General features: G+C 35.5%; 2 protein-coding genes across 5 annotated transcripts; both read right to left on the bottom strand.

The window, feature by feature from the left end:
* Positions 1-492: 492 nt before the first annotated feature.
* Positions 493-6327, bottom strand: LOC147390666 (CASP-like protein 1B2). The gene is made up of 3 exons (XM_086458032.1): positions 2480-6327; positions 1664-1787; positions 493-1031 (listed from the first exon to the last, which is right to left on the bottom strand). Exons 1-3 carry the CDS (start codon positions 2716-2718, stop codon positions 792-794), a joined length of 603 nt encoding a protein of 200 aa, XP_086314158.1. The 5' UTR covers positions 2719-6327; the 3' UTR covers positions 493-791.
* On the bottom strand, positions 1771-24318 carry GPS1 (geranyl diphosphate synthase 1). Of its 4 annotated transcripts, none has more exons than XM_086458030.1 (13): positions 24015-24318; positions 21459-21551; positions 15617-15697; positions 15409-15480; positions 14458-14589; positions 13884-13970; positions 12621-12692; positions 11733-11818; positions 11011-11143; positions 10508-10597; positions 9262-9360; positions 7066-7278; positions 1771-1787 (listed from the first exon to the last, which is right to left on the bottom strand). In XM_086458030.1, the coding sequence occupies exons 1-12, from the start codon at positions 24138-24140 to the stop codon at positions 7099-7101; spliced, it is 1251 nt and encodes a 416-aa protein (XP_086314156.1). In that variant the 5' UTR covers positions 24141-24318; the 3' UTR covers positions 1771-1787; positions 7066-7098. The 4 variants fall into 4 exon arrangements, with proteins under 4 accessions (XP_086314156.1, XP_086314155.1, XP_086314154.1 ...); XM_086458029.1 differs by lacking the exon at positions 1771-1787 and adding an exon at positions 6465-6687 and having other exon boundaries at positions 24015-24316; XM_086458028.1 differs by lacking the exon at positions 1771-1787 and having other exon boundaries at positions 6705-7278; positions 24015-24311.
* Between the last annotated feature and the right edge of the window lie 939 nt (positions 24319-25257).

The raw sequence follows: 25257 nt of genomic DNA, 5'->3' as shown, positions 1-25257 counted from the left end.
TCTAATAATTAATCTTTGGTGTACATTCCCAAACTACGAAATGAATTAATTAAATATAATCATAATTTATTTTATTTTTTATGATGAGGGTTCCAGACCGTAGGTTCGATTAGTAGGGATAAGGTGATTGCCTCTTAGAGTACCATATCTTGCCCCAATCAACCGATACATACAATATCCCACAAACCACATATACCAGATAAGCAAGGATAAATTACTGTGGGTGGCCAATGAGGGGGTTGAACTAAAAAATATAATCATAATTCATTATATGAAAATCAAAATAGGAGGTGTTGATGAATCGTACTAAGGTTGCATGACTTTAGAAAATTAAGCTTATAACCCCAAGGGGGGTGGCTCAATGGCAATTTCAAATCTAATAAGTGATGAGAGTCTGTAGGTTGTGCATTCGATACCTAGAATGAGTAATCTCATTGAGGCCATCCGCAAGGGTGTTCCCTCACTTACCTGATGTGTGTGATGTGAGGGCGTTGCACGTGCCCGGGGGTGGGGTCCCATATTCCTTGGTTCAGATCTTGACTCATCCAGTCCCCCTAGTCGGACGTAAGTCTGGACATTCCCGTTATCAAAGAAAAAAAGAGGCTTATATAGAAAATCTTCAATTACATGTGTCTATATAATCAAACAGTGATCACCCATACCAATTAGAAATCAAAGACATGAAAACAACAACAACAACAACAAAAAAAAAAAAAGAATCCAACAGGATCACACCCATTACATGACAAAGATACAAAGTACACCTTAATACTGAGAGAATGACTGGTGTATCAAGGAGCAACCGAGATGTACGTAGACCTTTTGTGAAGGGCAATGATGGACAATACGTTGATGGCCATCATGAGACCTATCCCGATGATGGCAGCGATGAGGGCCCCAGCACCGCGATCACAGTAGGTCCCAAATGTGTCACAGATCTTGTTCCATCGAGCATGTGAGTTACCATTTTTCCCTAGATCTGCCATGAAAACTGCTGCACCAGTCCCACTAGACACTAGACCAACCGTAGCCTAGTCCAAAAACAGAGGGGACATTATAGTCATTTTAAATATTGGTGGTGTATAATCTGATAATCAAATTCCCATGCTTTTATCACAAACCAAATGATGTTTCTTGATGGGATTTATTGATTTATTAAGGTCTTGGATTGTAGAAAGTTTGGTAATTATTCCTTAGGGGTTTGGATCAGTTAATCAGATAAGATAAGGTGAGTTTCATATAAAAAGATTGGGAATTTTTTTTGTGTGTGTGTGTGGAAAAAATGTACAAATGATGTTTCTTCCCAAAACCTGTTATCCAAAACCTTAGAGATATGAATGTTAAAGAAAATAAAATTTTGAAGGTGAAGGGTAAATTTTGTATCGATTAATTGAAAAATTGTTGAATTCAAGCATTCTTCATGGTTTTATTTTCTTGTTTTAATTTCTATTTTTAATATCATGGAGTCGATTCACAAACTTGTTTGACATAAAAATGGCATCTTAGAGCCTATATGATTATATTTTACTTCTTGAAAACTTTGCTTGTTTTAAAGAACTTTCTATCCAAATTTCAAGTTCAAAGTGAAATTGAAATTTATTCGATTATTGGTATTTAAAAAAAAAAAAAGGAATTTCAAGATAAAAGAAATATAGATTAATACCATATCAAAGAGGGTTATCAGCAAAAGCCTAAGCCCCTTGAAATCAAACTTATTTCCCAACAAATGAGCCACCACCATCAACAAGTTGTGAAAACTTGCCATACTATTGACTATCACAAAGAATCTGCATCAACGACATCAATGTGAGTGAGAATTATATAGAAAAAAATCAGGGTGTGGGGGACTAATAAGAGATCGCCACCTGTATATAGTAAATGAGCACCCCAATGGATTGGATCAATAGAGTAGAGAATCCCAAGAACTGAGGTGGACCAAACTAGGGCAGTCAATCGATCGGGTCAATACCCCAATCCGATAAGGATCTGATTGGACCCACCCAAAACAGCTCCAATGAGTATTGTATCAAATTCTTCTTGGATTAGGTTTTAAATCGGATAATTTTATTAGAATCCAAATTTGATCCAATAACAATCAGATCGGATCAAACCCAATATGATATGCAAAATATAAATAAACTTCATAAATTTAAACAAAATACATATATATATATACTTTCTAACATTTTATAGAATTGGGTCTTTATCGGATCGGGAAATGGTTGATCCAACAAGATTTCATATCGGATTCGATCCAACCTAAATAAGGAGATGGGACCCACATTATTAAACGGCACCAACTAATGTATATGTATACATCATACATGGATACAACCCCCTTTAAATTGCTGATTAGTCTTAACTTCCGTTGGATTATATTGATTGATGATTGGAGGGTTTTAGAAGGAAATATTGATTGATTGATTGAAATTTGAAAGGGTGAAAGGAAAAAAGAAAAAATTTAATTAATTAAGCTTACACAAAAGCTGGTGTGTGTTGAAACTTGGCGACAATAGTGGTGCTTAGTGGGGTGGTTCCAATAGTAGCTACTACCACTGTTTTGGTTTGCTTGTTAAGTGCCATTACAAGTGTAGCTGACACTGTGGCACACAATGCAAGAAGCCTCAAAACCAACACCAAAACCCAACAATAACCTCTACTCTTCTTTGTAGATTCAGACCCAACCATCTCTGCCTTTTCACCACTCTCAGGAGCCATGGATGTATATATGTATTGATGTACAAAGAGAGAGAAATAGAGATAGTAAAAGATGGGTTTAGTGAGGAATGAGTGCTCTTCTTATAAAGCTAATGTGTGTGCATGTTTGAGACAGAGAGAGAGAGAGAGTAGGTGAAGGTGGTAATAGAATGGATCACCAATTACATTTTAAGTCTTACAAGCTTTAGTGTTTTGTTTTGGTGGTTGGGAAAATTTAAAACTCTATAAGCACCATTTTATACTCGGCTTACATTAAGTAAAATGAACCATAGCAGTCTTACGGTTGCTTCCAATAACGAGTCGACTCGGACTATATGATGGAAAATTCACATTGACCATCTCGTACTCTTTCCTTCGAGATCATCTGATCTACCTATTGTTTTAATTTTTAATGATCCTCCCACTCCCAACATAGGGTTGCTTCCAATAACAAAGTATCGACTTCCTCTATTCTCAATACTTTCTCAAGGTTTAAAATGTCGGTTAATGAAAAAATCAATTTGGTATCAGCTGAAATATCTGATGCAAATCTATACGTTTCAATACATACCCATTACATTCCTGTGGGGTCGATGTTTGTTTCCTATGAGTTTTGACTGATGCTGATATGTATCGATTAACACATTCCGATATTTTAAACCCCATGTTGTAACTAGACGTCTGATGATTGGACACGTATTGAGTTGAGTTTGAATATTGACTTCTAATAATAGAGGATTCAGACTTATTAGAGGCTAAAGTTTCACTTAAATGAGTCATTCGAGTTGAATTGGTGCTAAACTCGTTTCACTCAAATCTTAAAACTAGACTGAATTGTGTTGATCTTTTAGATTTAATATTCAAATAAACAAAATTCTAAATTTTAAAGTAAAATATAAACGGTGCTTCCACCCATCATGAAAGTCATGATTGGTGGAAACAAAGAGGATGTAGGTTTGGTAGTTAGTTAAGACATTATCCCAACCCACACTCGATCATCCATTTAGCCTTTTTTTTTATCTAAAAGATTCATCACATCTACGTCTTTTATCTCAAAGAAATTTGTCCTCGTTTTAAAGTAAAACGGATCCCTAGGGAGAATCATACCCTTTTTATAGGATAAAAAAAGGAATTTCATCTGGAATTGGTGACCTAATCTTTTCCCAAAGTAGATGAGAAGAAACTTTTCAAACTTATCTAATCAACCATGGACGATGGAATTAAAAAATTAAATTATTTATTTATGTTTCCCATTAGAGTTTTGTAGATAATTGTACTACCAAGTTTGTTGTGTTAGGTGAATAGAGGAGACAATTTTAGACAGAATCAATGCACCACTAAATGGGTGTACCCCGCATACTAAGTAGCCACCAACTGATACAGTGCTTATTTGTTTTCTTGATATTACAGGGTGTTCTACAGCCTTTGGAATGGGTCTAGTCCCTACTTATGTTACTTGATTTGTGGGTTTATTTAGTTTGAATTTGGGTTCGACGGGCAAGAATGACCCCGATACATAGAGGTAGAAATAGATAAAAAGGTATATGAAGGTTGAAATGATGAGTAGGGTAAAAAAGATGATTAAAAAATCTGAATTTGATGAGGGTATTCGGTCAATTCTCATCAGTCTATTAATATAGACTAAGGTCTAGTGGGCATGTTATCAATTTAAAACTAGGGGGATATCTCAAATATTACTAATATATGGAAGTGGGTGTAAAAAAAATTAGTAAAATGAGACTCACTCAATTTCACTAACCAAGAGCGAACCATACCGCCAACTGGTTTGGTTCAGTTCGTTTCTTTATTTTTATTTGTTTGATAGATAAAATTTTATCAGAAGAGAAAGCAAGGTCAGTCGCGATAACCAACCAAGCAAAAAATAAATACTCAATACTTAATGCATAAACATGATCCCAATTTGCAACAAAATCATCAAATGAATACCCCTAAATTCATCGAAAACTTTGGATCAAAAGAAACTAAAACCAAAAACTGACACAACTAAATGTTGATGATCAAGAGCCTTCCCTTCAAACACTCTAATAGCGATTCAAATCTTTATTAGCGAATCTGGTAACCCTTGTCCCTACAACCCCAAGGAAATTTCCCAATGTACAACTAAGTCAGTGAGGACACCCAATCTCAAACACACGACCAAAGGGAGCAAATCGTTCAATAATTTTACAGCTGGGCCATTCCCTATGGTGGTATGTTGCTTCTTCAATATTTCATATTTGCTGAATATAGTAACATTGTTTTCTTGCATGCTTAAGATGATCCTTGGACACATTGTTCCATTTGGTCGCTAAAAGATCTATTTGACAGATATATCCCTTCAACAATCCAATCAAATCGTGCCATGTGGCACATTAAGATCTCAAATTATTAAAAAAAAAAAAAGACCTTAATTTCTCCTATTTTCAGACAAAATAACTCCATTCTACTCGTTACTTTATTATTTTTTTAACCAATAGTTCCTTCAATTAGAAGGATAAATCAGTGTTGTTCATTCGATCAGAACCTGGAGATTCAAACACTTTTGAATTTGAAGAGTGGATGTTCTAGAACCTCACATCAACCCAATAAAATCAAGCAGAAAAAATATACATTAGGTTGGACATGTGCTTCAATGTAAGATTCTGCTAAAATCGATAATTTCTCTGATTAATTTTACAGATTGGTTATGAGTCTGCCCCCATCAATTTTGGATTTAGATATGAGAGACTACAACATGGAACTCGACAGTTTTGTCCATTAAATTATTAATGTTGTGCTTTTATTTATTTTAATAGTACACTTGAGTCAACAATATAACACAGGTGGTTTGTAAAAATAACTTAAAACATCTGAGAAACAAGATATTTAATGGACAAAACTTTAATACCTGGAAGCACAAGATACTATTCTATTTCACTAACCTCAACATTTCTTGTATTATTAGAAGACCAGTCCGTATTAAATAGAGTATGGGAAAAAGATGTAAGAAACACATTTTAAACTCTCTTTGAGGGTTCATTATATGATGTTAATATATTTAAAAAACAGCAAAGAAAATATAGAACATGATAGAAAAGAAATACAAAACCGACTACATTGGCTCCAAGAAATTTATAATTGGGCAATTCCTAGATTTTAAACCACTCAAGAACCAAAACTAAGTCCACTTCCGATGAGCATTTCAAGAAGAGATGAAGATGTTAAGAATGAGTGGAAAGACTAGGAAAGATTAAATTAGAAATGTACGCATTTGAGTACAGGTCAAAAAAAAAAAAAAACCTCTAACATACAAAAACCTATGAGAAAGTCAGCTGAGATGGTCTGGATAAGTTCAACGAAGGCTGATCACAACCCTGGTTAGAAGAAATATTCAAGTTGGAGGTCTTAAAAGAGTTTAGAGGAATACCCAAAAGAACTTAGATGGAGGCAATGCAAATCGATATGAACTTGCTCTAAATAACAAATGACTTGACTTTGGACAGATACTCCTTGCTTTGGGAAGAAAAATCAAGGGTTTTTGTTAAGGTTCCAATGAGGACATTTTTTACATCATTTTTATTAACCAGTTAGAGAAGACCATGATCAAGAAGGTATATCTTCAGTTTGAAAACATAGGAGGATACCTCAAATATTCACCAAAACATTGAGGGGCATGTCTAAATCACCCTTTCAATTGTGGTTAGATCTAGATACGGGCCATTTTTTAATGAAAAAGCTACCAACTTCATAGGACCGTAAATGACCATTTATATCTTCAATTGTATGCATAGATGGATTATTTATTCATTAATTTTCCCCTAAGATAACATTACAGTAGCTCACTAGCAATCCATATCAAATGCTAATGATGATGTACATGAAAATGGTAACAACGATCATAAAGAGTGGAAAAAAAAACTATCAAATTATTCAGGAAAAACTGTGTTTGTAATGTTTCTCCATGTTTTGATCTCCCCTCATGCAGGCAGAAGGGTGTGCTTGACAAATTTCCTGTGTTAGCAAGCATATTTTTGACCAATTGCATTTTCATTATAATAAAATGCTAAAAGCAAGTTCAAAAACAAGATTGGTGAAGGGTGTCTTCAACATCATCGAAAGTAATTTTCCTTTACTGACAATGAGAAAACTAAATTTTATTCCTACCCCTAATGATCCTACCCTATAGATAGCAAGTAAATGAAAAATAAAAATTTCAGCTAACACGAGATGAGCAATTTCACTTTACACGTAAGAATCTGTGTTTTTAGAATAACTACTGCAAAAAGGAATAAAAAATAAAGGTGGGAGGAAAAGCTGAGGAGTAATTAAAAGAATATGGGCAGGAAATAAATTAGGAAGATAGCCCTTATGGCCAATTTTGATAAATACCTTTTCAATTTGGATGGAAGGATATTGTTTTCGTTACTTCGTTCTTGTAATGACTCTCTGGGTGAGATCCACAAGGGCTCGCCTCGATCTTCGAACGCCCTCATCGTCGCTCTCGGGAAGAGAATCGATTGCTGCAGCAGCAAGGTTGGCGTGCTCAGTAGCTAGTTCTCTTGTCCTTTGTATTCCACGACTCTTCCCAAGGTAGCCAAGTGCCTAGGATTGTAGGACACAATTTAGATACTTAATCTGTTAGAAATGCACATAAGTACATATTTTTACGTTGTTAGCATCCTCCAACACTTTGGTTTTTCGAAAATGCCATTGAAATGCATTTATTAGCGACTTTTAGTGCTAAAAGTAAGGGTGTTACGGTCAGTGTACAATAAATGCTTTTTACAAAGATGCCACTGAGGTTTTTGATATCCACTTAAACATACATCTTACAAAATAGAGGGGCACATCCAACACCCTTAAGCATATTGTGAAGTCATAGAAGCATTCCTCAAATAGACAAGAAGCTACAACACCCATCATTGTACTAAGCTCCCCAAGTCTAAAGTATGATAAGAAGGTCATCACCCTGGGCAACCAACATCCCACTTTAACCATCTAGCTTGGATTTTATGGGCTACATTTTACTCAAACTCTCGGTTCTAATGTATAATAGACCCAAGGTAACACAAATGTTCGCTTCGGGTATTTTCTTATTAGAGTATAATAGGATGCATTATAATAAGGCACATTGTGTTGCACCAAAACATCTTCTCATAAAGATTATGATAGAATTATTTTAGATTGATTTGCTTACACTAAAGTTTGTTTTTATTTAGGATTCTGATATTTCAATATAAACACTAGATTTTGTTTCTTATTTAGGATTCTGATATTTCAATATAAACCCTAACAATGTTAGTGTAATCTCGTCAAAAGAATCAATTGTATTAATTCTTCATGGTATCAAAATCCAATCTTTCTTGAAAAGACAGATCTTGTCACGTCCACCACCTTCCATTGGTGGTAGAAACACCTATTAATTCCAGAGTTTTTGCTGTCAATTTTGTGACAAAATGTGTGAGGGTTTGAACTATGCTCCTACATCGACACAATCCTCTCTCAACCGTCGTTATGCGCTTGAAAGGTAAACATAAGGTTGTGCCAATCCTATCATACCCTAAGACCTCCTTGAACTCAAATTTGGTGACCTGGAGTTTGTGCTTAAATTGTAAATCTATTTTTGTTCCTTCGGTTACCTTTCTGCCCCTCTTGTTGTTCTACCTCCATTTCCTTCATCCTCTCTGATTTCCCAGAGAAATCAATGAAATTTCATATCTTCTGATTTCTGGACTGTTTCGTTGTGGTATGTTGAAAAGTCAAAACATATTGTACAAGACAGAATGACATTTTGAACCATGGTACTTAGTAGGTGAAGGAGAGTTTTGAACCCAGGTCTTGGTATCAACACTTGCATATATGCACAAACATACATGCTTCTCGTGGAAGTTTAAGTTACAGCTCACAAGAATTGAAAAAATAATGTACTCGTTCTACTTCATCAATGTAAACAGGCATACAAACATAACACACCAACGACACTTAAATATATAGATGCATGTACATATAACATTCCTGTACAGAAATTAGACTCTGCTTACTCTGCAGACAAAGGAAAACAGAAATATCCACACATGTTCTTGGAATAACTTCATTGTCTATGCTAGCTTCATTCCATGCATCATGTAACACTAAAATTTATGTCATGCATTGCTTATAGTGAAAATAGAAAAAAAATAAGCACAAAATATCTATTTAAGCTTATTATACATATAACTTCGATGTGGAAGTTAAATTCTCGTTTCAAGAGAGGAAAAAATAAAGAAAGTCCTGTTGGATGGTATTAATTTTGTAGTACAAATACAAATATCATAACACACACAAAAACAACAAAATATGTGGAAACATGCATATAAAAGTCAAATATACAAATTACTAAGCTTACCCTATATGAAGAAGAAAATAGAGGTATCAACACAGAGGTATATGTTTTTTTTTTTTTTTGATAGGTTGAAAAATTTTATAGGTCACAGAGGTATATGTTTATATTTATTATTCCTGACATGTCTGTTTTCATGCATCCTATAAACCATCAACTTCTGTGTCACATATGGCCCATAGTGGAATAGAAAAACATAAACTTACAAGGTCAACATCAGCAGGGTTTTCAAAGCCCCGAACCACAACTGCACGTAATTGAGGGAACTCTTCCATGGCAAACAATATTGGAGCCGTTACTATGCCCTACAAAATGAGAAAAAACAAAAAATTAAGTATATGTTCCTTTTGAGTACATTAACGTTCTATTAAAATTGAGTATAGACTTCCAAAAAATTGAGAATCAGGACTTTCAGTGCCCAAAATGGAGAGCAGGGTAAATCAAAGATAAATAGTTCATGTACAATAGTTATTGTGTGAGCATAAATCTGCACCTAGGGATGATCATTCAATTACCATATAGATTTGTGAATCTCGAGGATCTTCCTTAGACGTAAGGGTACCAGTATTATTCCCAAGGACGATCCCCAAGAAATCATTAGATTAAATCCAGAAGTCTCCCCATGGAAGTCCACGGGATGTCACGGGAATCCTCAAGAAGTAGGAGATAATGAATGAAACTCTACACGCTGACCTGGGAGCAATAGTCAAGAAACATGTGCAAAGCGTGGACAAGTTCAAAATCTAAGAATTTGGTAGAAGATCAATGGATTTGATCGTGATTGAGTTCGAGATGGAAAGAATTCGTGATTATGCCAAATCCGGAAAGAGACCATGATTGAATTCTATCAGGAAACGAATCAAATGAATGTAAAGGAAAGACGCCATTAAAGATGGAAAGCCCATTGGTATAAATAGAGGTAAATACACTCATTTGAGGGTGTAACTGTAGTTCAATAGTTACTCTGAATCTGACTTTGGGAAGTACCACATGTGCTGAATCTCGAGGTGAATGTGTGAATTATTAGACCACAATTATGATTGTATTTAATAGAGTTCCTTAGCAAACTAGCGATTAATAATTAACTAAGAAGTGCAAGGAACAGAACAAAAGAGAGAAAAAATTTAGAAAGTACAAGACATAAGAATTCAAAAGGTCGATGAGTTGACCTGGACTGGAAGTTCCAAGTCAAATAATGGCTTGGCATGCACAACTTTTACCAAGTCCAAAAACTACTTCAAGGACAGTTTATACAAAATCTTGGATGAGAATTTGGAAGTTTCCAAAGAATCTAGTGATTTGTTAAATTTTTCCTACAATTGTTCCTAGCTACTTATTAACTTGTCAAACTACATCCAGTCTTTATTTGACACTGTTTAGTCAACTAACTAGAAGCAAAAGGCAACTTTGAATTGGAATCATTGAAATATAGCAGAGTGAAAGATGGATTACATGGCGAATATCAGATAAGGAACCCTTTCCCAGGGAAGCCGATGTCCCCGTGAAATCAAGTACATCGTCAATCAACTGGTATGCCAAACCCTGTGATGAAAAGAAAAGATGAAAAATAATTACTCACAGAGATTAATGAAATGCTAGCCTATAAGGTGTGAAATGCTCATCTTCTAGCCATATGGACCATCCAATCTCTAGGGCTTCAGTTGGATGGACCATCCAATTTCTAGGGGATCAGTTGGACAGGTCATAACCCAAAGTTTGCACCAAAACAATCTTTAATGTGCTCATTTTGGATGCTCAAAGGAAGGGCAATGGATCACTAGTACAGTCCATAAACAAGGAAACATGGGAGCAGATTGAGAGTTTTGATAAACTTTGAAGTCTTGTTATTTTAACGGATTTGTGTAATTATGGGCACAGTCCACAAGGTCATCATCATCCCACCACCTTCTTTTAATTTATTATATAAATAAAAAGATGACTAGAAAGTAACAAACCAGATTCCGGCCATAATCATAAGCCAGCATTGAGACTTCTGCTGTTTGTCCTGTGAGAATAGCGATAGCCTTGCAGCTGTTTGAAATCAGTGATGCTGTCTTGTAATATGTCTTTTGCAAATAATATTCCATGCTGCAACCACAATCACTCCCATGTTAAGACCAACAAGGTCAGTCTAGGTGTCCAGGTCAAAGCATAAACTACGCAAGCATTCATGTCAAGCCTGATTATGGTGTTTTAACAGGTACTCCATCCCCACCCACGCACGTCTCCACATGGATGGAAGATGGAGAGGAGTGTTGTGTGTGTGCGTGCACACGCTAACGTGTCTGTGGTGTGCACTTAGGGATGGAAAGGGGAGGAGGAACCAGCATAAATTGTCAAGATGCAGATGCCTGGAAATTGCAAGTACTATTAATTACATATTAGAAGATAGTCATTGAGAAGAAGAGAGAGAGATGGATTGTGTGTGCGCACACAATTTCTATTTGTATAACATGGTTTTCTCGAACACCATAGATTATTACCATTAATATAAGTTCATGTATATCTTTCAAAAAAAAAAAACACCAAGAACCTTGCTTCGTTTCTCTTTGCTTCAAGGCAGTCCCGTCCTCTATTAAGATGTTGGTGGGTAATTCAGGTGGGATGGAAGTAATACACTTTAATATTTGTTGCTTAAAAGAAATTAGTACGAGTCTAACATGGTAGAGTAACCTACCTACAGCGCTGCTCAGATGTGGGTGACATTTGCATGGTTTCACCAGTAACAAGATGCTCCACAACTTTTGCAAGTAAGCTTACAACCTGCAGATACACAATGATAATGATGCAGATAATAAATTAAAAAACACCAATTTGAACAAAAGTTTTGTTAGTAACCAATACAGGCAGACCTAAACCAATCTGGAAAAGATTATGGCTTTGAGATTCTACTCTACTAGCATTTTGTTCGGGGGGGGGGGGGGGGGTGCTAAATAGTTCCCACTGGTGTCACATTTCTTGGATAGAACAAAATTACATTTATCAGAAAATATTACCTGCCCAGTTGATTTTTGCTTGTGGTTAGCACCAAAAAGGTGCAAGAGACCATAAAAGAAGAAGCTGCTATTGGCAACCCAACTTTTACTTATTGCACCCCAATTTCTTAAATTATTTATCACCCCAATTAAAAATTAAAACACACCATTCAAAATTACAAAGGTTTGGCTCAAATTATTATCTCAACATTACAAAACATTGTAACAGTCTTCCAAACTAGTAGCTGTTTACAATTATGATTATGCTCATATAAAATCTTCAACCCCAAAAATAGAAATCTAGCACAAAAAAGAAAACGAGAGAAAGCTGCTACTGGCACCCCAACTCTTACTTATTCTCAATCATTTACTTATTTTCTTTATTTTTAATTGGAGAGTAATAAGTAAATGTTGGGGTGCCAATAGCAGCTCTTTAAAAGAAGCATACTGGTCATATGGCTAGGATCATCTTATGGGTTCTATTGTTGGCAAAGAGCCAAAGATCCATTAAGAGGCATGTAACTCTGAAAGATGACCAACATGAGCTGATTATTGGAAATTGGATATGAAAATATTTGATAAAGACTCACCTCTGTGTTTTTTAATGAAGCAAGTGCTACACAAGCTCTAGAAAGCAGAAAATCTCCTGCTAGGACAGCTAGCTGCGTCATAAAATAGATACAAGTTTAGGTACAAAACCAAAACTATGTGTTTACAATCCTAAAAATCAAACCGAAAGATACCTAATATAATTTGTTTGAAGAAATACCAATGAAAGAGATTAAGGACAAGATAAAAACATGTCAGTTTATGTCATCCATGCATCAACAACTTCTATGGATCGCAACAAAATATCCACAGATTATGGAAGTAGAGGTGGAAACCTTCACTGCCTTGACAAAAATGTCTTTCTTGATAAAATCCAATTAACCTTGCTGAAGTTGGGAAAATGGACACAACCCTTGTGAATGCCCTCTCCTAAGAGGCATAAAGGAAATTTTGTGAATTTACTTTCGTATGATCCCATCACGTCAATTTGACAAAGAGAAAGCATTGGACATTCTCAAGACAGAAATGCTCATCCCTAACCCTTTGCCAATTCATGGGGCATTTAGGAGGTGCCTCATGAACCAATATTCACAGATCCAGCAGGAAGATCTTCTAGGTTAAAACCATCCCAATCAGATGATCTTAACCATCCCAATCAATAGATAATTCTCTGGACAGCCACCATTTCTCATCAACAAACCAACAGAATCTGAAGGACTTATTTGATTGTGTGGACAAAAATCTCCCACTTGCGAAGTTAGTAGATGTTGCTCTACTTTGGAAAATGGGCAAATCATGACATGCCATCTCTTTAGAGGCATAAAGGGCATTTTGTGAATTTACTTTTGTATCAGAAAGATATGGTATCATCCTCACCAATAAAAATCTAATTTCTTTTCCTGATTCTACAATGAGAGAAGATTGGACATTCTCAATATGGGAACTCTCCGTACATAAGCAATTAAAGGGAGACTCGTGAAATGACATTTAATGGTACCTAGAAAGAGTATCTTGTAGATCAAAAAGCATCCTGATCAGATGATTTTGACCATCCAAACAATAGATGCGTCTCTCGAAAACTCATCATATCCCTTCAACCATACAAAAAAAAAGTGGGACCAAAAAGTAAATCATGGCATTTGGTTGATTTTTTATCAAGACAATCTTCCAGGTGGGAATAGCACATAGTAGGTCCTGAAATCAGGGGACATGAGAGTTATGATCTCTGTCTCTAAAAAAATTGGGGTTTTCCTGCATATATAGCCGAGCGGTGGTATAATAAGATTAAAATGCATGCAATATACCTTATTTCCCATTACTAAATTTAAGGAACCAATACCACGCCTCGTCTCTGCATCATCTAAAACGTCATCATGAAGAAGGCTTGCCACCTAGCACAACAAAGGGAACAAAATAGTTGAACATTTTTCATAATTAAGTTAGAACAAATAGCATAAGTTAGTCAAGTAAATATAGCATTAGGGCGGGGCCAAACATGAAAGCGTGTCCTCAACTTTGCATGCACCTAATGGTGGACTCAACTATTGGCCAAGAGTCTGAGACCGATTAATAGATACTGGGGACTTCAAAAGAAAACAAAACATCCCATAAAATGTGTCACTAATTGGATAATAAGGATCATTAGTCTTGCTATTTTATATATGACCCATCCCAGAGGTATCCCATCTTCCAATAAATGCAGTCATAGTCCACAAATGCATTTACCTATCGAGGTTGTCCATCAACTAGGCAACGGGAAAGTTCTTCCATTGATGATGCCAGAACCAAATGTTATTTCCTCATTTTATGTCACAGGACCTTTAACTAAATAAAGCCAGAAGCATGCAATGAAAGCAATAGCAAAACTAAAGAACTGACATGGATCATCTCTGTGATCTCAGCAATACATTGTTGTCTTGAACGCAATTCATTTGATAAGGAATCAGTAACACCCTCACTAGCAGAGTTGGGTACTGACATATTCAAAGCTGATGCCATCAACAGCAGAACCTGCATTGACCACACATATCTGTAATTCTTTAAAGGACAAATATAAAATAAAAGATGTAAAAAGGAATTGATATTGTAAGTTAAGTAACACTACTATCATATTTCTCAAAAAAAAAAAAAAAAAACAGGCATGTTGAAAACTGCCGATACACTGATCGTTATATAATGGACCTGTACGGTCTCATCTCATGGCTGAAAACTTTCAGTGTTTGGGTTGTCATCAATTAGAGGGATTGTATTATTTTGGGAAATTAACAACCATTTAGAACAAAGCACAACCAAATATTTATTTTATGAATCGTGCTGGAGTGACCTCAAGATCGTACCTCATATCGCACATCCTGATGTGAAAGTGTATAGGTACCATAGATTCTTTTTCACTCATATCTCAAAGAAAACCGTCTATAGTTCAGGATGTGCGATGTGAGGTACAATCTTGAGGTCACTTCTGCATTATTCTTATTTTATTTATAAGCTATTATAATTCATCAGAAAATCTTTATCCTGAAAACACGAAATAAAAAATAAAGATGACTGAAGGAGAGGATTTTGAGAAGATGATGATGTAAATGAGACCCACACTTCCAGTTACTTGTGTAAAAACACATTGCCCTGATTGTGTAAACATAAAATCCAATGGTCGGAATTTATCTTTGGGATAAGTATCAACGGGACAATTGGTTGAGACATGGTAGGCAAACAGTATCAACCCGGAAATAGGACTATCCTAAATGAAGACTAGAGAGTAAAGTACCCCTTCTATAAACGTTCAACAAACCTCAGCAATTAGCATTATTACCATGGGACAAAATCTCTTACCGTGGGACGAAATCTCTTCCCTTCGACCCCCATCTTAAATAAATACTCAGCGGCTGAAGCAAGCTTAGGGACCTGCACAAAATGAAGCTCTAATTTCTATCGTAAAAGCTATCTTCACTTCACTCGGGAGAAATGTTCTTGCATGAAGTATTTAACTTGATAGATTTATTTTAATAAAGAAAAAAAAAAAAAGTGTCAAATGAAATACCTCAGTAACCACCATCGCTCGCAATCTATTAGCAAGGATCAACAGTTCATCAGCAACAAGGGAAAAGGGGTCCAAATTTTCCTGCAAAACATCATTTCGAGTGTCTAAATAGTATGGAATAGATAAAAGTGGGGCAATGGTAAATCCTAGAGGAAACCGAAATGAGAATCTTAGCAAACCAATAGGAACCAACAAAAGTAATTTTTAGATGGAAAGAAGTTAATAATTTATACTTAATGGTGGTAACTGTTTTATTATGTGCTTGAAATTATAAAGTTCAAGAATCCGTATGAAAATTACTGTTTTAAATCTTAAGTATAAGAGTTACTGACAGAAGCATGTCTCATGTGATAAGTTTAGTAACCTTTAGATAGAGTTTTTTTTTTTTTTTTTTAATTAGTACCTTTAGATAGAGTTTCAATTATGCTATTTAGTATATAGTAATTTAATTGGGGATGACTCTTCTAGGGTGACACAACAGTGTTTGTTACCTTCATAGACAGATTTTAACAGATGGCAGCCAAGTAGTGAGGCCAGTTGAAGCACCTCAGTGTTGAGTTTAGTCCCACATCAGACACTCATTGCCTTGTCTCTCTTCTTATAAGCTCTTGGGCCTCTCCACTCATTGCCAATTGGTTTTGAGTTGGACCCCCAAACTTATCATGGTATTAGAGCAGGCCTTTCTCTCATCCACGTCACCCAGTTCATATCTCCACGTGCTTTGGCCCAGTCCAGCCCACACATGCGGGGTGTGTTGAGTTTAGTCCCACATCGGACAGTCATTGCCTTGTCTCTCTCCTTATAAGCTCCTGGGCCTCTCCACTCATTGCCAATTGGTTTTGAGTTGGACCCCCAAACTTATCACTCAGCACCCTCGAATAATTTTGGATAATTTCTTGTTCTTGATTTGTCTCTGCTTTTGAGAGTTTTCATCTCTTTAGCTCTTCCGGTGTTTAATCTACCCTCGTATTAATATATGGTAAAGTACAATGTTTAAATGTTGTAACGTTTTGGTAGTTCAAAAAAATGAAATGAAACCAAACAATATCAATATGTTCCGAATATTTCTGAAAGTATCAAAACATTCCAAAACGCACATTTGTATTTTTTTTTTTTATATAACTAAAAAAATTACAAATGTGCGTTTTGGTATGTTTTGTATTAATAAAACTATTTTATTCATATGCAAATAAAAAATATTTTTGAAGTGATCAAATGAAAGTTAGAATTAAATATCAAACTTTTCACATCGACACACAATAGAAATGTTCCTAAACAAGCAATGCAGATCTCAAAACATTGCGTTTTAATGCTAGAATTAAAAGTTTTAAGTGATTAAATGAATCTTACAAATGATCTATCACCACATCAAAATGTTTTGGCTTGCTATGGATAACGAGATACATGCACTTTATCAAAATCAGACATGGGAACTTACTCCTCCTTTTAGGAAAACCAATGTTGGTTGTTGTTGGGTGTACAAAGTGAAGTATCAACCGGATGGATCTATTGATCGACTTAAGGCTCGATTGGTGGCTAAAGACTACACTCAGACTTATGGTGTGGATTATTGTGAGACTTTTTCACCTGTTGCTCGACTCAACTCTCTTAGAATTCTTCTGTCTATCGTAGTAAATTCTAACTAGCCACTATACCAACTACATATAAAAAATGCATTTCTTCATCGCAATTCACAGGAGGAAGTGTATATGAATTAGCCCCCAGGTTATGTTGTTGAAGGGAAATAATATAGTTGTGTAAATTGAAGAAAGCATTGTATGAGCTGAAACAGTCTCCGCGTGCTTGATTTGACAAATTTAGCTCGATGGTGCTTCGATATGGGTTTCAGCGTTCTACCTCTGATCATTTTGTATTTACTTTTCATTCCACCTTAGGTACTATTATTCTTATTATTTATGTGGATAACATCATTGTCACTAGCACTGACTTTCTGGGTATTGCTAAGTTGAAGGCTCATTTGAGTACTTAATTCCAAACAAAGGACTTGGACCTTCTTCATTACTTTTTTTGGGATTGAGGTTGCAAGTTCCAAAGAAAGTCTCACTTTGTGCCAACGCAAGTACGTATTGGACTTATTATCTGAGATGGGCACTCTAGGATCTCGTCCAATTGATACTCCCATGGATCTTTCTATTAAGCTTGATGCTAAACAAGGGGAAGTTTTTTAGGACACTTGGAGGTACAGATGGTTGATTGGCAAACTCATCCTAACGTTACTTATGATGTGGGAGTGGTCAGTTAGTTTATGCATGCCCCTCGACAGCCTCATTGAGAAGCAGTCTGTCGTATTCTGCGCTATCTGAAAGGTGCTCCTAGAAAAGGTCTCTTGTACCGTCCTTCCTCTTCCTTGACTATTTTTGGATACTTTGATGTTGATTGAGCTAGGAGCCATTCTAATCGCCAGTCTACCTCTGGTTATTGCACATTTGTTGATGAGAATCTTATTACTTGGCATAGTAAAAAACAAAACATAGTGGCCCACTTTAGTGCTAAAACCGAGTATCATGCAATGGCCCACACTTCTTCTGAGATGTTGTGGGTTCATTCTCTTCTTCGTGACATGGGTGTTGATGCTCCATTACCTATGCTTCGCGACATAGGTATTGATGCCGCAGATGTATAATGACAACTAGGTGGTCATCTTTATCACTAACAACCCTGCATGAGTGCACAAAACACATTGAAGTTGATTGTCACACCCTATGTGAAGTCTAGTGATCAATTAGCTAATTTTCTTACTAAGCCTTTATCTCATGTACTTTTTTCTTCTTTTTGTTCCAAGTTGGGCATATATGATATGTATGCTTTAACATGAGGGGGAGTGTTAAAGAGTTATTTTTTTATTAGGTGGGCCCACATCTTTAATTAAGTATAAGTGAGCCCACATGCTTTTATAATATAAATATATAAGAGGTGGGGTCGAACCTATTTAAGTTCGACCCTCTCTCTCATTTCTTCCTCTCCTTGTTTCTTTTTTCTTTTTTCTCTTGTGGATTGATTCTTAATCTCTAATAGCAACATTAAATGAGATACAAACCATAACTAATTAAATAAGCAGATCATGAAACATTCCATGTCAGAGACTCTACTTTTTAAATATATTCTCTATTTTGCATTAAATACTAAGACACTTTACACCTCAAACTTGAGTATTTTCAATAAATGTGATAGGTCATTTCTAAAGAACACTTAAGTATCTCATAGCAAGCCTATTGTCTAACTCATGAGACACTTGGACCATACAATTGGTAACACCTGCCCCACACAACCTTGTCTATAAATACACAGGTTTGGAGAAAACCAGGACTGAGACATTTTACTCCCACAAGTCAATTCTCACTCAGATCTTCCTCGTCTTTATCTTCTTCTACTATTACTAACTTGATCATCGAAGCTTCATTGGTCGGCACCACATCGATGTCCCAAATCATCGAAAAAGATTAGAATCTTATCGTCTCACAAGAGAAGAAAATCGTAACTAAACTCTTTTGCCTAAGAAGAAGGCCTGAGTCCGTTGGTGAAGAAAGATGAATCTCATCAATTTCTATCACACATTTCGAGGAATGATAATCACCGTCAAAGTTAGCACATGAATCTCTTTGTTTACCTCTGGGGTTTTAGGTCTCCTCGACCGCCTCCTTAATAAAAGCATTTTTATTGATAAAATTAAAAAATTAAAAAATTAAAAATTAACCACAAATGATATACGACAAGGCATCTCATAGACCATAATTACATTTATAGATAATAATCATAATGGTAGATCTTTGATCCACACTCTCCTCGAGATTAATGTGTAGGTGGATTAGATGACCTTCCTTTGATTTGATGGTAGCACTACATCATCCTCTTCATCAATGTATATTTAGGAGGAAAGGTGGACAAGCGTCATATCTTCGGGTTGCTAGCATGAAGAAGAGAAGAAATGAAGGTAAAACACTGGTGTGGTGACTACCAAATGGACTCTCAAGATTAAGTCAGCGATCATTGTGGAAAAAGAAGATGATGATGAACACTGACTATGAGAGCTTGAGACAGTGAATTTTCTAACTTTTATTTTAGATTTGTGTATTAATAGGCAAACTTTGTGGATAGGTGTCATCACTTTTATGGTATAGATGTCCCATAAGCTGGACAATAGGTAGCTGCAAAATACTCGAGTGACTTAGGAATATGAACCTATTGCATTTAATGGAAATACTCAAGTTTGTAATGTAAAGGTCTTAGTATGTAATGCAAACTAAGAAGATATTTCAAAATGCAGGCTGTCTGACATAGAATGTTTCATCCTCTGTTCTTTTGATAAATTCTAATTTATATCTCATTTAATGTTGCAATTTGGGGGCAAAGGGATTTGATCATAAAGAAGCCAGATCTCTCTGATGTTTTATCTTATTCCGTTTCTAAATATAATTATGAGTTATTGTTTGAACTTAACGCGGTATTTTCTATTAAAATGATCAGCGCTTTGAACTTGGTCATATCTTGAAAATATAAAAGAAGGATGTCCTAGACTCTTGCATAATGTCGAGGTGATGTTAATAATGAAGGGGTTGGAGATCCTCCTTAGGGTTAATCTAATGATGTTTTTGTTCGAAGGACCATAGTCGACACTTTTTTATGTAAGATCTCGGTTTCTTTAGATGTTTATGAATGTTGAGCTCAAGGTTGATGATGAATCTCAGTTGCATACAAAAACTGAGTTCAATGCTAGTTGCATTTTTATTCCTTAATTTTGACCGAGCACACATATTTGTACTGTTGTAGATGGTAGATGTCTAGTTGCTATGCATTATACTGAGCTAATATATGATTCATACAGATCTTTATTATCCCGAGGAGACATGTATCTTATTCTACAAGGAGAGAAAAAAATGGTACCCACAAACATCTTATGCATAAAGCCATAAACTACATGAATGCATGCATTGCACATGTAGTACTAGCGGTTGTTAACTAGGTTTGTAGTGAAAGGGCCGGCTTATACATATATTGATCCATCAAATGACTTAAATGGCCTACCCATAGACATTTATTTCTGGTTGTTTTTCTTTTCTTATCTTTCTTTTTTTCTTTTTTCCTTGTGTGTGTGTGTGTGTCTAGAGAGAGGGGAGAGGGGAGGAGGAGAATTTATTTTGGACTTAATGGTTAGAAACAGCAAATCCAGCAACTTCATGACACATTAAATCTATCAAGTAAAGAGTTCAGCTTCCTGCATGTGCAAAAAAATTCTCATGGAAATGTTAACGAAGGAGATGATGAGGAAGCAAACTGATTGGCCAGAAAAGAAGTTCACAGGGTTCTTCACCAGTTGAGGACGGTCTCTAATGCAATTTATCTTATGTAGATTTTTCTCATCATCAATGAGAGAAAAAGAATGATAAAAAAAAAAAAAAGATGCCCAAATACAGATGTGAACACCAAAACGGGCACCAGTAAAGGACACAGAGATACAACACTTCATTTCGTGAATATGGATACAGGTATCACGTCCAATATGCTGTCATCATGCTTTAGTTGTAGTATTTACACTTTCAGTGTGCCAATAGACATTAGCAAATGAAAAATATGCTAGGGAAGTGTCAAGGTAGTATCCAGTTCCAGGATTGGCATTATATCATTCTACTATGGTAAGCGTGTGTTGAAACATTGGGGTATTATAAATAAAGAACATAAAGTTATTTTTTGGATGTGTATGGCTGTATATGCATGTGTGTGTATGTGGTGGGTATACAAAAGGCAAAATATAATTGTACGGATATTATGAAAAACCAGATGGGCAGTCAAACAACCAAATCAGATGATGTATGTCGTGACTAACCTCGACCATCGAGCTTCTCTCATGATGAATTTGATACCTGACGCCACGATATGCACGCAAATCCAAAGAATAAGTTTCTCTGCAACCCAAAACCTACTGATTCATAAAAGTAATCATGAGATCATTATCGACCGTAGCCAGTAAAATATGACAGCAACAGATCTTTGCTACTTAAGATAAATTATACTCAAACAAAAATGATACTGCAGTAGTATAAGAAAATATTAGAGATTTAGTCAGGGCCTACTATAGTAGATTTCTGAGCCCAAAAAATCAACCTTATCATCTTGGCTCAAAAAATCTCATTCCAGTAAGATAACAAGTCAATACATTCAGGTACAGAACATCTCATACTGACACCCTAATTTAATAAATCGAAGCTTTGTGCTTGTAGTATGTAGTCTTTTACAACATACACAAAGGGTAAACAACGAACTTCAGCATAATTAAGCATTTTTGGATATTTAACATATTGTACATTCATATATTTGGGTATCTCAACTTATAGTTTGTCTTGTTCTCTCTTGGTGTCTCGTTCCATCGATCTACTGAGGCATAGAACGAAATAAAGACTTTAAGACTTGATAAAGGGCACCAGAAAAATAGCATTTTTGTCCAGACATGGCCATGAAATTCCAAGAGAACACCATGATGATGAGAATCATTTGAATTGGTCTAGGGGCTAAAACATCTTCTAGGTGGTGACAAATAATTGGATTATATGAATTGAATGACAGATTCATTGATCTTTAGCAAAGATCACACACTACTATCATATACAGCAGCCAACGTTGGGAGCCAAAATTTGTCCTATATGGCTGAAAAGTTTTGGATTGAGCTGATTTTCTGTGAGGATGATCTCTATGGTGAGGAGATCATCCTCACAAAAAATCAGCCCAATCTGAAACTTCTAAATCCATCAAAACTGGTCTACAAATTATCAGTAAAAAATCGACGGTCCACAATTCTAAATTACTTTTGACAGGGTTACAAGTTTCAGATTGGGCTGATTTTTTTGTGAGGATGATCTCATCATAGAGATCATCCTCACAAAAAATCAGCCAAATCCAAAACTTTTAAGCCATATAGGACAAATGCGTTGGCTGCCAAACCTGACCCTATATATATATATATATATACAACAGTAATGGTGTAGAATTTTGGTTTCAATGTCCATTTTGGTTAACCAAAAAATGAAAAATATTTTGAGCGATATAGAAATTAATACATTTTCATGGAAATATTGAGAATTTTCATTGTAATAAAACAAGTTACATTATATGGACTGTGGAAATGAATATCAAGAATGTTGTGCTAAAAGCTGAAGCAAGTATTTGAGAAGACAACTAAAAAACCACTATATTATAAATAGGAGTGAGCATAATCATGAAACATTAACTACATACGCTTTCATATGTGAAAAAGCTGCTTAAATTACAAAACTATTACTACATTCATACATTATATATACTGTTTTTCTTTACTAATGTATCCAGCTAATTAGAACATGAATATATATATATCCTTATGTGAACAAGCTAATACGTATGTACATCGATACAACTACAACAACTAATTAATACATACATACATACATACAAGGGCGGATTTACAGTGGGGGCACTTGCCCCAACTAGAATTTTCAAAGTCTATAGATTAATGAGCTATTGCGACAGATATTAGTAGCGGATAAAAAAGATCCGCCCCTATTGCCCCCACAAAAAAATTTCACTCTTAGTTGCCCCCAAAATATAATTTTTTCACTCTAAGTTGCCCCCACAAAAAAATTTCTACTCTTAGTTGCCCCCACACGGGCGCCTGGCTCCACCCTTGCATACATACATAAATATAAAATTTCCAAGAAGCAATTTATAATTTTTAACAAATTTCTTTTTATTAAAATGTCCAAGGGCACAAGATAAGCATCCAAGAGCTTAACGATTTAAGGGTTATTATCACATCCAATGCCGTTAGATAAGCGATGAATTACGGAGCCTAATGGTATGAGATGAGCACCCAAGAAACAAAATCTTAGCTGAAAAGGGATTGAGGTTTTGCTATAAAATATTATTATTTTTTTTTTAAAAAAAATTAATATAAAAAAAGGCACGATCTTTGACTAGGGTGGTTGCTTATTATATGGGCGATTTACCAATTAATCAACAATTCACCAATTAATCAAAAAATAATCAACAAGGTTTCTTAGTCTTTTTCGGGACCTTTTTTTTCCTAAAAATTCATCATCTTCAACCTTGATTTTTCCTTCTTCCACAATCTTAGTAAACATCATTTTATTTTTTTTCCATTTGTTCTTGAAAGGTGTATTAAAATATTAATGCATGTTATCGTATAAATAAAATAGAAATAAAAACTCAGCTCCCAAAATCATTACTAACAAACAAATGTACTGATCTAAACCTGAAATTTAGTAATAAATCAAAGAGAAATCGAGAATAAAAAGAAGAACATCTAACAAACAAAACAATTATATGTTTCTAAAATTATAAATTGAAACTAGAAGTCATTAATGATCTGGAAAGGAGGCTGTAACTGTACCTTGGAACAAAGAGAAATCGAAGGTGAGTACATCTTCAATGGAGTTGTTGTACTCGAGTACGAGGAAGTCCTCGAGATCATTCGAGCTTTCGAATTTAGATTCCTCAAAACCCATCTCACATACATGTTCTAACGAAGTTCAGAGAGAGAGAGAGAGATTGAGTTCGTTTTTCCAATTTCGAAGGGCGAGACTTGAGAAAGGAGAAATCTACTTCGGCTGTCGTAGGCATCAGACGCGATGAGCGCATTTTAGCACTATTCAATGAATCCCGCGGACGTGAATCGGCCCCGAGACTCGATGGAACCAACTCGTTGAGTTAATGCAGAGATTTATCGAGTCACCTCAGTGTGTCAACGAGTCACTTCGGTGAGTTAGAAACTCCAACAAGTCATCCCACAAAGTATGATACTTTGGAGGAGAGCACCAACAGCATATCCGTGTTATTTATTTAAAAAAAATGATTGATCTCTGCGAGAGACATCTTAATGTCGTGGTGCATACATGCCTATAGATGCACTTCTCTAAGATATGAGTAAAACGTATCTACAAACATATATGTACCACCACGTCAAGGTATCCCCCATGCGTCCCTACCCAAATCACTCTAGCACGACTCTTTAAAAATATGAGACACTGAATTGACATGGAGACGTGCACGTAACCGTTGATGCTTTGCACTCTATCTCTACATTAATTTATGATTTAAAGAGCCATTAGAAATTATTTTCTATTATTATTAATGCATGTCATGCTCAAATATAATATTAATTCTTCCTGAAAAACTATTCAAGCCTAAAATAATTCGTGAAGACCTTGAAATGATGGAGAGACATTCCAATTGTTCTAGGATTGAAACATTAAAAGCTAACAAATGATCGTCTTCTTTTTTTTTTTCATCATCAGTAAACTTGTTTTTTAATGAGTTAAATAACTCAGTGTTGGCAAGATTTGAACCCCAAATTCTGTATCATCAACCAAAAACTTTACCAACTAAACTAGTTGGCACCTACTATAAAAGACAACCTTTCATCGGCATTCCTTCTTTCAAACACCTAAGGCTTGAATTATGGGATTGTAACTGGTCCAAAGCCTAATCTAACGTCTATTAGATTTTCCACTATTTATGGTTGAATAAGATTCTAATTTATACTTTTACACTTTGTTTGAGTTGATAGAAGTTGAGAGAAGAGACTCAATTTCTCTCCGCCGTGTTTGAATTGACAAGAGAGAAATTATGACAAA

This window comes from Akebia trifoliata, chromosome 11, assembly GCF_017979445.1.
Source record: "Akebia trifoliata isolate Shusen 1 chromosome 11, ASM1797944v1, whole genome shotgun sequence".
In the NCBI taxonomy this organism is placed as follows: domain Eukaryota; kingdom Viridiplantae; phylum Streptophyta; class Magnoliopsida; order Ranunculales; family Lardizabalaceae; genus Akebia; species Akebia trifoliata.
Note: the sequence above shows the minus strand (reverse complement) of the source record. Positions and strands in the feature narration are given on the sequence as shown.

What these genes read in the sequence shown, in the direction of transcription:
- LOC147390666 (XM_086458032.1), bottom strand. Translation starts at nt 2,718, where the DNA reads ATGGCTCCTGAGAGTGGTGAAAAGGCAGAGATGGTTGGGTCTGAATCT. An exon ending in CAACACACACCAGCTTTTGT is followed by an intron (nt 1,788 to 2,479) that starts GTAAGCTTAATT and finishes TCGTTGATGCAG; the next exon opens with ATTCTTTGTGATAGTCAATA. An exon ending in TGATAACCCTCTTTGATATG is followed by an intron (nt 1,032 to 1,663) that starts GTATTAATCTAT and finishes TTTTTGGACTAG; the next exon opens with GCTACGGTTGGTCTAGTGTC.
- GPS1 (XM_086458030.1), bottom strand. Translation starts at nt 24,140, where the DNA reads ATGTATGTGAGATGGGTTTTGAGGAATCTAAATTCGAAAGCTCGAATG. An exon ending in CGATTTCTCTTTGTTCCAAG is followed by an intron (nt 21,552 to 24,014) that starts GTACAGTTACAG and finishes ATGAATCAGTAG; the next exon opens with GTTTTGGGTTGCAGAGAAAC. An exon ending in CCTTATCTGATATTCGCCAT is followed by an intron (nt 9,361 to 10,507) that starts GTAATCCATCTT and finishes CTCATTTTGTAG; the next exon opens with GGCATAGTAACGGCTCCAAT.